The sequence below is a fragment of the Thermobia domestica genome, chromosome 7 (assembly GCF_964235325.1).
Source record: "Thermobia domestica chromosome 7, izTheDome1.hap1.1, whole genome shotgun sequence".
NCBI lineage: Eukaryota > Metazoa > Arthropoda > Insecta > Zygentoma > Lepismatidae > Thermobia > Thermobia domestica.
The window spans coordinates 184,900,100-184,917,553 of NC_137460.1; the positions used below are offsets into that span (position 1 = coordinate 184,900,100).

At 36.3% G+C, this 17,454-nt stretch overlaps 1 protein-coding gene across 1 annotated transcript in view; it reads right to left on the reverse strand.

Moving 5' to 3' along the window:
• Positions 1-12,426, reverse strand: part of LOC145688980 (uncharacterized) — a 107,898-nt gene extending 95,472 nt beyond the window's left edge. The window contains exon 1 of the mRNA XM_081763135.1: positions 12,316-12,426. Coding sequence (XP_081619261.1) covers positions 12,316-12,409 — 94 coding nt within the window. The 5' untranslated portion in view covers positions 12,410-12,426. The remainder of the gene's footprint in view (positions 1-12,315) is intronic.
• Positions 12,427-17,454: the final 5,028 nt, after the last annotated feature.

Consider the following 17,454-nt stretch of genomic DNA (forward strand, 5'->3'; position numbering starts at 1 on the left):
TTGTTTTGGATTCGGTTTCTGTTCTGTTCCATTCACTACATATCATAGAAACAGGATTTCTCTTTCCACAAACTAACATTTGAAATTTAAGGCCAAATTCCCAAATTCTAAAGGTTTAAACAATTCTTCCAAATGGTTAAAATGTTCTACTAAATTTGAACTATAATATAACAAATCGTCGAGATATACAACCACAAAATGCCGAGTATTTAGTCCAAAACAAGAATTCATAATGTTCTGAAAGATACTGGGGCTCGACTTGAGTCCCAGGGATAAAACACATAATACATACTGTCGTCCTAAATAAGTGCAGTTATTGTATTGGAAGGACTCAGCATGGAGCCTGACACCACAGTAACCGATTGTCGCGTCCATCCTCAATTTCAATCTCAAAACTTTCCCCAAAATCTGTATTACATTTATGTGGTATATCACGTTCATCACATTTAATTGTTGTTGAGATGCACTAGTAGTATTTTGGAACAAGATAAATCTAAAATTACTTTCTCGGACTTCTTATTAATCAGAATTAACTTACGGTTTTTGCTATCCAGAATTACTTGAAATTTTGCTAGAAAGGTAATACCAGTAACAATCCTGCTTTCATATCTTTAACAATAAAGATTGGGACATCAAATAAATTATATTGAATATTTTGAGTTAACTCTAGTAAACCCTTAACTGGAAAGTTATATTTTACAGTAAAAGCGTTTAAATATATTCTCGCTACAGATTTCAATTTCGCTAATCGCAATAAATTTTGTAGCCTCCTCCAAACGTTGTAGTTTAACAAATTCAATTCTGCTCCCGTGTCCAGAATTCATTTTATCTTTATCCTCCCTACTTCACAATTAACAGAAGGTGAAGGAAATATCTCGTAGTCTTGGCGATTAGTATCCTCCTCTTCATCCTTTAAAACAAAATGAGTTAATAACTGAACAGGAGTTATTTCTGACTCTTCTCGAATCCTGGAAATTGAATAATCTGTTACATAAATTTTGTTACAATTTTGGAGTGGGAAGAGAAGTTTCGTTGAGCAGGCATCGTCTCGCCTTAAGAATGACTACTTAACATGTTTTCCGAGACCCGATAATTGTTACTCGAAACGGAAGGATTACTATTATTTATCTCCTCGTCACAAAGGGATAAGGCGGCTATAAAGAGGAACTGACAGATGTCATGACTGGTATATGAGAAGAAAAAGGAGAACTCACTAAAGGTACGGAAGGACCTTGCCCAAATCGTGATTTTATATTATGCATTTCCGGTATGATGTACGAAAATAGTACGTTTCCATACATCATTGGTAAGGTTTGAATTTCCAAAATAGGTTGATTTCTTTTGATTTCGTTTCCTCCCCAACTTCTTTTAAATTTCCGATTTCCCTTCCGGTTCCGACGTTTTACATTTCCGGTACCGTTTCTAAATTGTTGATTATTTGAAGGATTTTGTTTTGCAGGACCTTCGCCATTTATCGGATCAGTCTGTACCGCATTTTCTATTCTAGTTCTTTTCCTCTGAGTAACAAAAGTTTGTCTCACATTTGGTTGTTTCTTAATTTGAAACTTTGGACCGCTGTTACTATCGACTTGCCTATTGGGACTACGTTCTAATTCAGCTATCTTAAGAATCACGTCTTGCACATTGCTAACTGATCCTAATTTTAATATTTTTGATTCCTCGTGGGTAATCATTCTAAAATTAGATCCTTTAATTCCTGATCTGATAGCACCGTCGCTGTTGAGCTTTAAATTTCCACAATATAACGAACGAAATCTAGTAGAGAAGAATATTTAGTGCGATCGTATCTCAACGAATAGAGACGATGCTTCTGTGCTCTCTCCATCCGTTCAGATATATACTGCAACTTAAAGAACCTAACAAAAACCTGAAAGATTTTTATTTGGTTCGCCACACTTCGATACCAAATTGTGGCAAATTCCTCCAAACATCTCGCTATTATATACATTCGTCTTCCTCTGTCAAAACATACATAGTCATTGGCTGAATTAGAACATCTAAGAAAATTTGAGCGGTTCCTTGCGTCATTTCCCCTTCTAACTTAGGAAAATTATGCAATTTCTTTAAATAAGAACCGGCGCACCCTTCATGTGACCTGGTATTTCCCCAGTGAATTGTTTCTGCTGGTAAGTTCGAAGGAATTTCACAATTCACAAAATTTACATTATTATCCACGTTCATTTCTACACCTTTTCTGGAACATTGATCTTCAGTTGGTTTTCGGACCGAAGGTCCATTTCGTTTAATTTTATTCCTATGACATTTATGTTTATCATTTCGATTACCATTCTTTTCTTCCTCCGACTAAGATGATAAAAATCTTTTACGCACAGATGTACTATCGATCCGCAATCCCTCCAAATTATACGGTTGAGTTTCGATACTTTCGTCCACCGAAACAACAATTTCAAATCTATTGTTTTTTATCTATTGTATTTTATCATGACTACTTTCATTATTCACCAAAAATTCCCTTTTTCTATATAACTTCTCGCGAATAAGATTTTAGCATTTTTCCTGAGATTCCGAAATTTGTTTTTGGACGGATTTCTTTACGTTTTCCATATTCTGCCTACACTGATCTCGGCCATGTCTATAAGCATCTATCACATCTCTTTCGAGTACTTTTACCATATTGACAGTGGTCTCATTTAGTTCGCGCCACTTTCGGCTGTCTTCAGCTTGCTGCTCTTTCACAATCTTTACCTCCTTTTGACAATGAATACTAACCCTACTCATTTCTACCTTTAAATTGGTCATTTCTTTCGTAACAGCCTTTTACATTGATATTTTCGTTAGTTTCTTCTAGTCCTGATTTTATATTATGTACATCTATCCTAACCCGGTTAATATCAGCAACTACATCATTTAATTCTCTAGAAACATTATTTCCAAACTCATTTATACTTTCAATACATTGAGTTTATGTAATATCAATTTCTAATCGAACCTATCCTAAAACATTAGTTAAATGGAGAAAAGAGTCTTTAAGTGATGACATATCGTTCGACATTTTTAGCATAACAATACAACTAATTTCTAAACTTCTCATGTTCATGATTTTTTTAGCTATTTCAAGTTAATAACGCTATTAAAGGAAAGAAGACATGGAAAACGGAAGTTATTCGATTTTACCACCATCGTTCTAGAAGGCTCTGATAGATCTTCACTTAATTAAACTACATCAGTGGATAGAATCGATACGTTACAACTAAACAGCAGCAGTTTAGTAATTAACTTTTAATTTTACAGAAAAGTTTTGATGCTAGTGGTTTGATTTAAAAGGGGCGTATAACATCAGTTGCTTTCTACACGAATGCATCTAAATAGAAAGCTAAGTACAACGATAAAAACGTATATTTATCTTCATTAGTATGTGATTTAAAACAACGGAAATAAAATACTGCATATTTTATTGTTTTATGTAAGAAAAGCGCTACTTAAATTTACATCGTTTACCTCAAAATGCATATTTCAGACTTACGCCCTTATCGCATCAAACTCTTCAGTTCTTCGTAAGTGCTTAACACTGGCGCAAATCCCGGGAGGACGAGGGAGACATGTTCCCCCAATCTTGGATCTGGGGGGACTGTTCCCCCAATAATCTGACTTAGAAAGTGCTTTTTATGATAAGTGTGAAGATTTGTGTCCGACTGCCACAAAGAAATGTAAGATTAAATTGATTTCTTTCTACTTTTTTAAAAAGAATCGTATTCTGCAGTATTTCAAACTGAACTTCGTGCTATAGTGCGTTTAGTAGCCTCATCAATATGTATTAATTCCACTTCCGCTACTTGGGCACAAATTGCAATAAATGCCAGAGGAAGATATGACCCTCTCCTCATACTGGAAAGTTCTCAGCTGTAGGTACGGGCACAAATTCCGGGGAAATGGGGAGACATGTCCCCCCTCAACATTGCAACTGGAAGCTCTCCCAAAAATCCTATTTGAAAAGTGCTTTTTGCAGATAAGTGTGATGATTTGTGTCCGACTGCCACAAAGGAAAGTGAGATGAAATTGGTCTCCCTTGGCTTTTCCATTTTTAATGAAAATGAAGGCGTGCGACTGTGCTTGACATAACCTGATGTGAAATCTTATCTCCTCGTCAACCCTAGGCCCTAGCACACCAAGAGTGTATAAACTATCCAATGTCAGTAGAACCCATCTTTTCAGTAAATGCGCATTTCATTTATTTGTAGTATCAGCCTAGGCATCTACTCATGATCGTAAGCTAACTAACTCTATAGCATATGGAACCCTGAAGTTCAATGCCGCGTCCTTAGCCAACTGGATCCAGTTTCTACTTTGTATTCTTATTTTTGCAAGATCCATCTTAATATTGTCTTCCCATCTGCGCCTAGGTCTTCCTAATGGTCATTTTCCGATTGGTCTTACCGCAAACACTTTGAAAGCGTTTCTGCTTTCTTCCATCCTGGCTATATGTCCTGCCCACCTAAGCCTCCTAGACTTGATGACCCTAACAATGTTTGGTAAGCCGTATAATTTATGTAGTTTCGCGTTATGAAGTTTCCGCCATTCCCCATTCCCGTTCCTCTTGGGTCCGAATATTGGTCTCAGGATCTTGTTCTCAAATACTTTCAGTTTATGTCCTTCCTTCAGAATAAGCGACCATGTTTCGAAACTATACAGAACAACAGGCATGATTATCGTTTTATATATCTTAAGCTTCAAATTCGTCGACAGAATTCGTGACGACAAGAGATTTTCAACTGAATAATAACACGAATTCCCTGTTTTTAGTCGACATTTAATTTCTTCGTGAATATGATGTTCGTCTGTTAATATTGACCTTAAATATTTGAAGTATCCACTTTATCAAAAGTATTATATAATATTTTAGCGCATTCATAATTTGCCGTATTACGGTCCCGACACACTTAAATGTATTTAGTTTTCTCTGCATTTACTTCTAAACCCATGTCCCTGCAAGCGTTTAATAAGACCTCCGCATTTCTTTCTAGTGTTCTCCAATTATCCCCTATTAAATTTACATCATCAGCGTATGCATAACCTGGTGAACACCGTTCAACTCTAGGCCCTGGTTGCTATCTTTGATTTTCCTTATAGCGTATTCCAGGACAAAGTTGAATAATAATGGCGACAACGCATCTTCTTGTTTCAGGCCATTCCCAACGTGAAAGCTCATGGCCAAAAATTTTCCTACCCGGACTTTACTTTGGGATTCATTTAAACATGCCTTAATGAATCTAATTAGCTTTTTCGTTATTCCAAATTCTGTAAGAACGTTGTACAATGCTTCTCTCCTAACCGAGTCGTAAGCTTTTCCAAAATCAATAAATAGTTGATGTACCGGGCTACTGTATTTCTACTTCTTTTCGAGTAGTTGGCGAATGGTAAATATTTGGTTGATAGTTGATCGATTTCGTCTAAATCCGCACTGATAATCGCCAATAATGTCATCTGCGTATGGGGTCAATCTTGCTAATATATTTGAAAGGATTTTTATAGGATGTTGACAGAAGAGAGATGCCTCAGTAATTATTATAGTCAGTTTTGTCGCCTCTCTTCTGGATTGGAACAATGATTGATTCTTTCCACTCTTGTGGCAATTCTTCCTTGTTTTAGATGAGGAGAATGAGTTTGTGTATGTTGTTCCACAATATTTCACCTCCAGCTAAAATTAACTCAGCCGGAATTTCGTTTACACCCGGAGATTTGTGTTTCTTTAATTTCTTTATAGTGATTTCTACTTCTATCCGGTTGTGTTCTGGAATGTACGGTTCTACGGTGTGTATCTCCTTTCCTCCACGCACATTAGTTTTTGGCTGCGTGTTAAGGAAATCGTAAAAAAAAAAAATCTTTCCATCTATTTAAAATGCTATCTGTATCAGTGAGAACTGTTCCATCAGCTTTCTTTAATATAAGCACGAGATTGATAGCCTTTCTTAAATTCGTTGATCCCTTTATACATGTCCCGAATGTTTTCATTTTTACTATTATTTTCAAGTTCCTTAATTTTAGCTTTCAAAAAATCGCGTTTCTTTGTTCTAAAAGTTTTGGAAGTTTCCCGCCTGCTGTCTATGAAATTTTGTGTAGTTATTTCATTCGGATTTTGTAGCCAACGTAATTTTGCCGGTTTTCTCTTCTCTGCTGGTTCGAACCATGGTTTGTTCCTACGTATTTCCGCGTGTTCCAATTTTTCTTTTGAGAGAGAATGCTTCGTAAGCAACAACAACAACAAAAAATTAATTGCTGGAATATGTTCATCCATAATCTTAAGGTTACATCTGTTAACTAAAGAGTACCGGTAGTAGTGGTAGTGGAATGAAAAACACTAACAAATATATTTCGGGGGGAGCTTGAGCCCCCTAAATAAACCACTGAAGACAATGCTGCTCCCCTGACCCTTCACAGCATTGTTTTTCAACTTGATAAATATTTTGAACATCGACGGTGGCGGATACAAGGGGGATATAGGGGCTATAGCCCCCTTGACGCTGAGGTATACACTGGATAAAATGGGCTTTAATCCTGCTTTACACTGGATAAAACGGCAAAATATGGTTTAGTCCCTCCCTTGATCATATCCTGGATTCGCCCCTATATATATATATATATATATATATATATATATATATATATATATATATATATATATATAAAATATGGGAACGGTCTTACCCGTCCCCCCCCCCCCCCCAATGTTGAAGACAAATTTGCGCCGATGGTGCTTAAAACAGAAGGTAGTGAAACTGGAATTTATTGATGATAGAGTTATGATGTTAAGGCTGAAACGGAAAAAAGGAGGATCTTGTACTGATAAAGACATACGCACGGACGATTTCGCACACAACTGAAAAAGTAGAGGATGATTATAAGAAAATATCAGAAATTATAGACAAGCAGAAGATAGGTGCGTGTGTACTTGCAATGAGGGATTTCAATGCAGTTGTGAGAGAAAAACAAAAAGGGGTCATAGGTAAATGTAGTTTATGAGAAAAAAATGAAAGGAGAGAGGGGTTGGTCAGTTTCTGTACACAGAATTCACTATAGTCCACGTCAGCCGAACTGGCGTATGGAGTCAGCCAATAACGCCGTAGCGCGATATTGCCAAACCTCTTGGGAGAAAGGCAGCTTCCAGAGGACACATATTGCATATATCAAATGTACACGTCTCATTAACAAGATCCAGTATGTTGTAACAATGCAAAACTGTGGCACTAATAGGATTATTAATGTAGGTATCTTATTAATGATATTATTTTCTTTTACAATTGTGGTATGGATACTATATTTCGTTTGGTTCGAATATTCAGTTTTTTTATTCAAATGATAAGCAAGATATTAGTTGGCTAGGTACGTCGTTTAAACCCCATTTACATCTATCTGAAGCTCAAACTTAGGACCTCGCAAACCGAAGGACAATGCCGTACCATTTTATTTTATTTATTATTTTTTTTTTTACTTTTTTTTATTTTTTTTATTTTTTTACATTCTGAGACAAAGAAAGTCTCGCAATAAGAAAACAATTACATGTTATCCGCCAATTAATAAAATATAAATATGGAATGCACGGTGGTCCATTGATGAGGCACTCGCCTCTAATGATAAGCATCTTCGATTAAAACCCTTACAAGTCTCTGATGGAAAAGTGTTTGTAGGTTTATCGGGATTTTTCCATTTCCTACCATTATCTTAATATAATTAATTCTTCCATCTTCATTAATTTTTACTTATTATTTCTCTACATTGACCTGCAGAGCATAACCGCGGTACGTTGAATTAATAATGTATTTTTTAATTTAACGTCCCACGATTATTCACCCAGACTAAGGAAGACAAAGATGTAATTAAAAATAATGTAATGATGAAAGTGAGGGAAACGGGGAAACATCGAGAAAATCCATACAAACGGTATTTATCCTCCACGAAGCACACTTCGGGAGCTAGGATCGAACCAGGGACCGCTTACAACCAAAGGTAAGAGCTCTGTCATTGAGCCACAGTTGCCCGAAATATATAAAAGCAAACCTTAATGATACTCCATAGGGGAGAGAGTTTTTATAATATAACGAATAAATATGTTCTACGCCATGTGGTACGTGTTTATAAAATCTTTTACATCCAGTTACCCGAAATTCGTCTGTGGAATCGTGTTTTGAAATAAGTTACTAATTCCTTTGATATAAATTATGTCGGGAAGCGTGTAAATGTTAACGAATAGGTCAAAATTTCTCTACTCCCGAACCAAACCTTTATATTATGTTTTCTCCACAAGTGACGTAAAGGCCATGCTCTAAGTAGTTGAACGGGAGTATGCTGTGTAAAGGAATAGCACTTGGAGCACTGCGTAAAAGAATAGCAACACATTTTAAAAGCCGACATCTTCCTATCTCGAATATCTACACTGCGTAGCTGATGGATGTTGTATTGTGCGGTGCCGTTGGTCAGACACAGCCCCTCGTGCACCGTAGCTCCAGGGAGTCAGATTAGTACTTCTCTATATTTGCCAGCTAATTTTCTCACCATTTCAATATGCATTTATTAATTATCAACGCCGTAATCATACTGGAACATCACTTCCCGTGAGATCAGCGAAGCCAAACAGTGCCCGATCTGATCAGAGAAAAGATGGGTGTGACCATTCGTACTCACCAAAAGGTGTTGGATTTTCCGTACTTACAAGACTATGTAGGCGTAGTGATTAGAGCAAGAGTCTTGGTCTTGCAGTTTGTGCAAGAGTCTTGCCTGCGCGACCAAGACCAAGATCATACCTGGAAGACCAAGACTCCTGCGCTAGAGTCTTATACAAGTACCGGCTCAGTGGTAGATCATTCACCTGTAGTGCATCGGGTCACTGGTTCGATCACAGCTTGCGCCATATGAGGTTTTTGCTGGACAAATACTGAGTGTGTGAGTCTTCTCGGGGTTTTCCTGTTTCTTCCTATTTTCTTCATTCCACCATTTCATTCATTTCTCATCATCACCGTCTCCCTTAGCCTCGGTGCATAAAACCCTGGAAGTTAAGCTAGACATTTCATTTCATTTCAAAACATATTAAAGGTGTTCTTCTTCCAAAACTAAACATAAATGTAGTATTGAACTTCGGTAATTCCGTACATCATAGGTGCCGACTACATGGATATGGTCTTGGCACCGAGGCTCAAGCATTCATTGAAAATGTTTAATGTGGCCGATAAAATTAATACTTTTAATGTGGCCCATAATACTGTACCACTACACTTCACTGCATGTTAGATTTGATAATAGTGTATTTTAAATCTGTGCATATTTGTATATGTTGCTATTTCAAACAAAATACTTTTTTGCTGAGTTGGCAACACTGCTTCATGTATGGCAACACTGTTTGTGGTTTTCAATACAGCATTTTGTTCTCATTATATTGTGCACCTTTTGTTTTGATTGACTTAACAGTTTTCTAGATATTTATTTAAAACGTATACCGGTATATTTCCATGTTACAAGTTTCTGGATATTCAAATGTTGAAGCCCCGTAGGTCCTATGCTTTTGGTCCATAGCACCTTAAATTTTGCTCATTTTCATTTCTCATGATGCTCTATGAAATATGCTATGTGGCAATCAGATTTGAGCAACTTGTGGCAACTTCCCTTGTTAGCTCACGTATTGAACTCCACCTTCCCCGTTAGTATATATATTTTAAGGTGTCATGATTTAAAAAAAAAAAATGCGATGTTAACCATGTTCAAAAACTTATTTTAAACGGTTCAGATGTTTTTTTTCTGTGATAATGGTATATACAACGTCAATATGAATGTCGGGGAAAGTTAAAGAAATTTTTCCCCTTCCCCTTTAAAAGCGGAATTTTTGCAAACGATGAAATATCCATTACATTACTTTTAGTTAATACTTTACGTATCAAATTTCACACCTCCAACTTAAGTGAATCCTTAAATTTGGTATTTGCCGGGTAAAAAATAGGAAATTTGAATATACTAGAAACTCTCCCCATTTCCAATTTAGGAGCAGGATTTTAAAAAGTCTGAAACAAGTACTCCATGCTGAATTTCACATCTTGAACTTAAGCAAATTCTTACAGGCATTTTTTTAAATAAATAGTGGAACATTCAAGTATTATAGAAATTGCATCCTTTTCTCCCTTAGGAACGGAATTGCTCGAAACGCTCCAACACACGTATTCTATTATTTAAGAGAGCAATTTAAATGCAAAATTTCACACACTTCCAACCTCAGCAGTTCCTTCCATTTGACTTTTTCTGATTAAATAGTGGAAAATTTTAGTATTATAGATTTTCTCCGTTTTCTCTCTTTGAGTGTGAAATTTTAAAAAGACGCTGAAACACATGTTGAGTTATTCTTAGTGGGAAACTTATTAGGGGTTGCTGGCACTATATGTTGACTGTTCTGCAACCCGATATTTTTTTAACAGTAAAGATTTTAAAAAAAATATATATTAAAGTAGTGTTTCAGTAAAAAAAACACCTTTGCTCTTAAGCGCAAGACTATTGATGCATCTCTTCAAAAATCATTTTTAAAAATCTGAAAGAAACATATAAGTTTACATTTCCAGTTGCATCGAGCTACTTCGGCAACCGCTAAATAGTTAGCTTCTGTAATTGTCCGAAATTCCTCCACTTAGCAGCAATTAAAACAATTGGTAGAGTGGATGGCTCGCAGCAGCTTGGAAGAAGAGGATATTGATTCACAAAACACAAACTCGCAAAGAACAAATACGTGTCCAGTGGTGGTAGCATTTCTTCGAGGCATAATTTTCGGGGTGATATGCCCTCTTGGAGTTAGACAATTGTCCTTCCTAGAGCTAAGATAAACTCAATTGCTATCCAGTCCAGCCTCTTCACATTTTGATCCTGTCCCCGGTCCCAGACAAAATTTTCTGGAATGAAGCTTGGGTGGCAGAACTAGAAATTGAATTTTAGCAGCGGCGTAATTTCAGAGCCAGCAATGGACTCGGGCTCGTTATGGTTTAATGATCCGCAGACTACGTCCTTTTCTGATTGAGAGATGATAGATTATAGTTTAGGCCGGTTTTATAGTATAGTTCTAAGCATTGATACCCGCAGCAGAGAGCAAGAAGGGACAATTTCCTCTCAATGGATTTTCGAAAGGGCTTCGGTTCTTCCAAATACATATTCAAATATTTTATATTCGCTTACTCACTCTCTACAGCATTTAATGTATTTACTGTAGTTAATAAAGTTATGCAATATGCGGCAATAATAATTGTATTATATGAAGAACATTATTTGTATCAAGGTGTGTGTATTCGCAGCTTCGCTTGTGTATTGGTGTTTTCCCTTTCCCCTTGCGGTTGGAGAAAATCCTGTGGGTGTTTCTGGTCCTAAATATTCATCACGGGTAAAACAGGGGAATTAGACCTATCAAAATATGAAATAATTTCGTATATTAATTTTGTCCTAAGGTCAGTACAGTTTTCAAGAATGCACAGTGTCTCAAAAACTATCCAATATCTACTCTCTCTCAAGCAAGATGTTTTCCTTCCTTTGGTATCGTCATGAAATCATAAGATTCCAACATGTAAAACCAGGAAGTATGTCTAATGAAAAACTGGATATAAATATAGCTAATGATGTATAAAACTGTAATATACTTAATATTTATGATATTCTTTCCCATTTCACCCAGTTAAGTAATTTGAAATTAATCTCTTTTTCATTACATTATAAGTAACTTTTCTGAAATGAAATCTTTCAGTTTTACGTCCCATGGTTATATCACGTAGGCTAAAGGAGACGAAATGGTGTAATGAAGAAATGGGAGGAAACGGGGAAATCCAAAGAAAACCCACGCACACGGTGTTCGCGAGCTGGGAGTAGACTTTTTGATTTTCATATTTTTCTAATTGTTTTTTCATACTTTTCCTCTAGTAGTGATTACCTTATTTTTCAGGGGAATTACTTTGAACGCCTGTGCAATGTAAAATAAATCATACAAAAAATTCTAAAATATTAACGGGCTGAGTGCCCACAAACAGAAAAGAGAACAGGTTCTATCTTGTTTCAGTTTAACGTTCCACGATTATGCTCTTTAGTCTGAGGGAGACGGTGTTTAAGGCAAGTGAATGATGATGTTAGAATTGGTAGGATGAAAATGTGGGACGAAATTGGAGTATCTGATAAAATCCATGGACACGATGTTGTCCACCACAAACTATCTTGCCCGAGGATCAAACCAGGGACCCCGTACACTAGAGATGAGCACTCTACCACTAAGCCACCGTGGCCCCCACACATATTAAACACATTAAGAGATATGTTCGTTAAATTACTTACCTTTGTAAAGGTTGAATCCATCAGCGGCAGCAGCAAAGAAAGCATGATGTGTAACTAAAACGAATAGGATCGTTGCTTTGGTAGTCGGACGCATGTTGATTGGAGGCAATCGCTACTTGCACCTACCATTTATTTTTCGTTTTGGAACGTCTGCGCATTTCCATTTCTATGAAGTGGGCGGCAAATCACCAATCGAAATCACGTCTGTCAAGTGGGTTTATTCAGACATAAGCGCAGAAGCAAATATATGAAAAATTTTCAAATACGATCGACTTACAATTGAGCACTGCCTTCAATTCAAATATTTAATAATCTTTAAAGGCTTAATTTAAAATGCTGAAAAATAAATTAAAGTACCTATTCGGTAAGAATTGCTACCTCTAAGTACAGTACAAATGTACAACTATTATTTAGCAATAATAATAATAATAATAATAATAATAATAATAATAATAATAATAATAATAATAATAATAATACAATGTAACAGTTACCAGTGTTGCATCATAGAGTCAAACCCTTCTCGTACTAGGTTAGTTTCTATTTATTCTTTTTCTACACAACGTTTCGAAAAGCTAGTATAATGACACAGTAAAGGAATAGGGTTACCATAGAGGCAAACTGTTGAGTGTGTCTTTTCTCGAAAATGTGAAGTGAAAGTGACGTATCGTCTCCAAAAGTGTATTTGTCTCTACTGGAAGAGTTTTGTCTCGTATTTGTATCCTGTAGAATTGAAAAATCGAGTCGATCCAATATTACAGTAGATAACAAAGTAGGTAGCAGCAAGAATGTATTGAATCGACTCGTAATTGCAAATTTTATGATTTTTCATTTCTTATCTATTATGTTTACATTTTTCTCTGACTGCCTTGTTCATCACCAAAATATCATGCTTCTTTATCTTAACAAAGTTTGGTAAATTTGGCCTATTAGTGTGGTAGGTTTTACTTCAAGTGAATGAAATGAAAAAGACTTAAATAAGAATTAAAATAAAATGTTGTCAGGAAACAAGACTGTATTCTTTCCATACAAGTGTGGTCTTAGTCCTGACAGCAGGAACTTCAATCAGACTGTTGCTAGTTCAGTCAGACTTCTTAATTAACTGATTGCTCTAATTGATTGATTTCTACAATAAAACCTTCATATTATTAATTTCTTGCATCGGAATTTAAAAAATAACAGTTCACTTCATTCTGTACTTCCAAAGAAGAGTAAAAGAATTTGCTTCAAAACAGACATTTATTGGAAATCTTATTGAAGTGTGAATTAATTAATTTGTGTGAATTGCCACTTTACAACACAGTGTATAGCGCTGAGGCCCGGGTTTGACTCCCGGCAGGAGCTCATGTGGTACAGATCGCACGTTAAGTTGTACCTCCATATTTTATACAACTTCAATGCTAAAAAGAACGTTAAAGTTATATTAAATCAAAGCGAACTTTAATTCACAGGCTTCCTGCAACTACATAGTCAAGGTTAATTCTCCATAATCTAATAGCTACAGCACTCATCTTTGCTATGCATGGTGCCACATTGGATTCAAGTGGATTAGATTCAAATTCCGACATTTCGAATACTTCCAATCTCACTTTAAATAGATTTCCTTTCTTACACTTATATATAAAATTATGGAATTATGAAGAATAGAGAAAATATTAAACCTCCCACTACTGTACCTACAGAGAATCGATTGGCTTAAACATGTTTTACGTTTGGCATTAATTCGGCTTCCATTGCTATGTAGGTTAAATAGAAACTTTTTTTCTCTTAACCTGCGAAACATTTGTGAAAACTTATGCTGTATTTCAGTTCATTTAAAAACATGTTGAAAGAAAGATTGTATTGTAATTCTACATTACCTTAATAGAGCAAATAAATTACCTCAAGTTAGAAAAAAATAATGAACTTTATGTTTATTTTTACTTTAGTTCTAAAATTATCGGCATCATAATTAAGCAAACACTAATATTCTGGTTAATTGGTTTAAAGTTCAACTCTCTTTTTGACTTGACCACCAAAGCTATAGGAGTCACTCCCACCGGCGCGGCGATCAAAGTTGGGTCTCTCGCTCAAAGGTGCGTACGCTAATCCTATGCCCATATAGGAGTCCACGTGCTAAGACGTCCAAGAGGGAAATCATACTATGTAATATTCTACTTCAAGTGCACAGTCATCTGTAATTTAATGAAAATGTAAGGAATATATCGAAAGCAATCTCTCTACAATACATCATCTGCGTATGAATGTTTAAAAAGCCTGTAAGGATAAATAGCCTTCTTTATTTTGTGTCTCTTGCATCAAAAGTAGTAATTTTAAATGTTGTATTATATATATATATATATATAATTTAACACGTGAACCAAAGTACAACAGCATATGATAGATAACTCGTTTTTGCAATCAGTTAAAATGTTTACTTCTTGCGAAACTGCAACATGCAACTCGACTCTCGATGAATCTGGATTTATTCTCCCATTTTACCTTTGCTCAAATTAGCACACTGGTTAAATTATCCTGTGTGAAATGAATATCTGAGGAGACTTGGTAGTACGAGATGAACACCAAAAGTACATGTCGTTTGGTTCTAAATCCACATTTTTTGTCATTTGAGGGAAGCAACTGTGGCGTCGGATACCTCCATCCTTTATCTCTAAGCAGCTGAGTCACAGTGCTTGAACGAGTAAGACATTTTCCTGATACTGACCGGAAACGTGGAATTTTCGGTTGAAGAGCAAGAGGTATTTGTGAAATTCCTCACCGCAGCTGCACGTTGTGCAGCCAATATTTAAGACGAATTGAAGGGTGGATATGTGATGATAGTGCTCTTGCAAAAACCACTGTTAGGAAGTGGGTGCGTGAGTTCAAAACAGAGTGAACGCAGGGGCGGATCCAGGACCGACTTCGGGGGGGGGGCGGTGGGTTGCCATACTGCTACTTTTTTAAGGGCTCCAACCTTTGGGAGGTGTTTTATTTATATATATAAAATAAGAAAATTTCCCCCTTCTGGGGGGGCAATCGCCCCGATCGCCCCCCACTGGATCCGCCGCTGGGTGAACGAATGTGGAAAATGAGTAGAGACTGGACGCTCGAAAACAGCATCGACTGATGCTAATATTGCTTGTGTTGAAAATTTCATCATGGAAAATAGACACGTCACCATGCAGATTTCTGATGTACTGGGGCTAACAATGGGAAACAGAAGAACGAATAATAACAGAAGAGCTAGGCCTAAACAAAATTTCTTCTCGCTGGGTTCCACGAATGCTTAACGATGATCAAACAGAGGCAAGGATTCGATTAAGTGTTGCAAATTTGACACGCTTCAGAAGAGAGAGACGCAATTCCTTAGAAAAAATTGTGACAATGGATGAATCACAGATTCCATTATTAAACGCAGAAACAGAAAGGCAGTCTATGCGGCGGAAACGCACAGATCTATCCTTTCCCCCAAAAAAATGTGTCAGGTTACATCCAATGAGAAAGTTTTGTACGCTATCTTCTGAAATGTCCAGGGAGTCATATTGTCCCACACTGTTCCGAAAGGTCATACAATTTCAGTCGAGTATTTTTGTACACTTCTGGATACAGAATTTTTGCCAAAATTGACTGACAAACGGCCGCAAATGGCAATTTCATTCTCCATATAGAAACGCACCGCCACACCATGCTAATGTTGTTACCTCATTCTTGGCTGACCGCAGTATTGAACTTCTGATACATCACCCAACTCACCATATTTAGCCCCGAGTGAGTTCTGGTTGTTCTCAAACGTCAAGGATTCTCCTCGTGAACGCCATTTTGACAATAGATTATCCTTAGAAAGTGCTATTTTCCAGTATCTAAAGGATATCTCCAAAGATGACTATGTCAGCTATACAAAATGGACGGAGTGATGGCAACTGTATATTACTAAAGAGCGAGAGTTTGTTGAGAGATAGACACAAATTAGTTCCCTATATTTCCTTGTTCTTGGAAATTAGACCGAACGGCACGTACTTTCTGTGTGCACTCCTTATAGGCTGCCAGAACATTGTGCTGATCACATCAGCTAATCTCAGTACCGAGGTCATGCAAGGTTCACCCATGTTGGTTTATGTTCTTCATCGTTTGTTTGTTATGAACTACAACTTCTAAATTAAAGATGGATACTAGGGATATTGTAGAATAAGCACCACGAATGCTTTTTCTTATTACACAGAAAAAAAGTATGTTTAACAAATGAATTATCACTAATTTAACTCTTTTTTTTTCATATTTAATTTGGCAGAAGTTAGTTAACTTTCGAAGTTCTGCAACCATGAAAATAAATTTGTAACTATAATGGAAATTTGACATCGAATTTGAAAACGTTACAAAACAGGATTGCTAGAAAACAGAGAACTGCAATAGTTTAGGCATATATAATTTGAAAGTTGTCATCAAAATTTGGGGAAAGTAAGAAAATGATCCTAAGAGCTCCTGGCTAGAAGAGGACTCCTGGCTACTAGCCTGAGACTGTGACTTAGGTAAGTATAATCGTATGTGACGAGTGTTACATTATTGTAGTTAACAGAGATAGGATTCATAACACAGAATACCTTAATTTTAGTACATAAATCGGGTTTCCAAGTATAGTCTGCATAGAAAAAAAGAGAAAGAGAGAAAACCTTATTAGCAATTTTATTTTTAGTAAAGATTTTCTTTAAAAAAAGAAGAAGAAATATAAACAAACAGTTTTTTTTACACATTTTTACGAGGTGCGTTCAAGTTCTATGGTCTTCTATTATTTTATTTCACAAATTACTTCAAACTTATATCTCTCCTTCTAGACGTACACATTTTAGACAATATCGACGCTATGAGTTCATGACCGCTTCTTTAAGGGGGGTATTTTGACCACAGGAAAATCAACGTCCACGGAAATGGTCTTTCGTTGTCCGAAAGTCAAAATCACTACAAGTGAGGTCTGTGAGTAAAAAACATGAGACTTCTCATTATTGTTCAAGAAAATCCTGAATTAGGATTGCCGGATGAGCAGGAGGATTGTCTTGATGGAAAAGCACATGAGTAACCTTCAAATCGTTTTGCTTGCCAGATTGAAATAAGGTTAGTCTTCGAAATGCGTTCGCATGATACAGTCGTCACTGTAATAAACTCTGG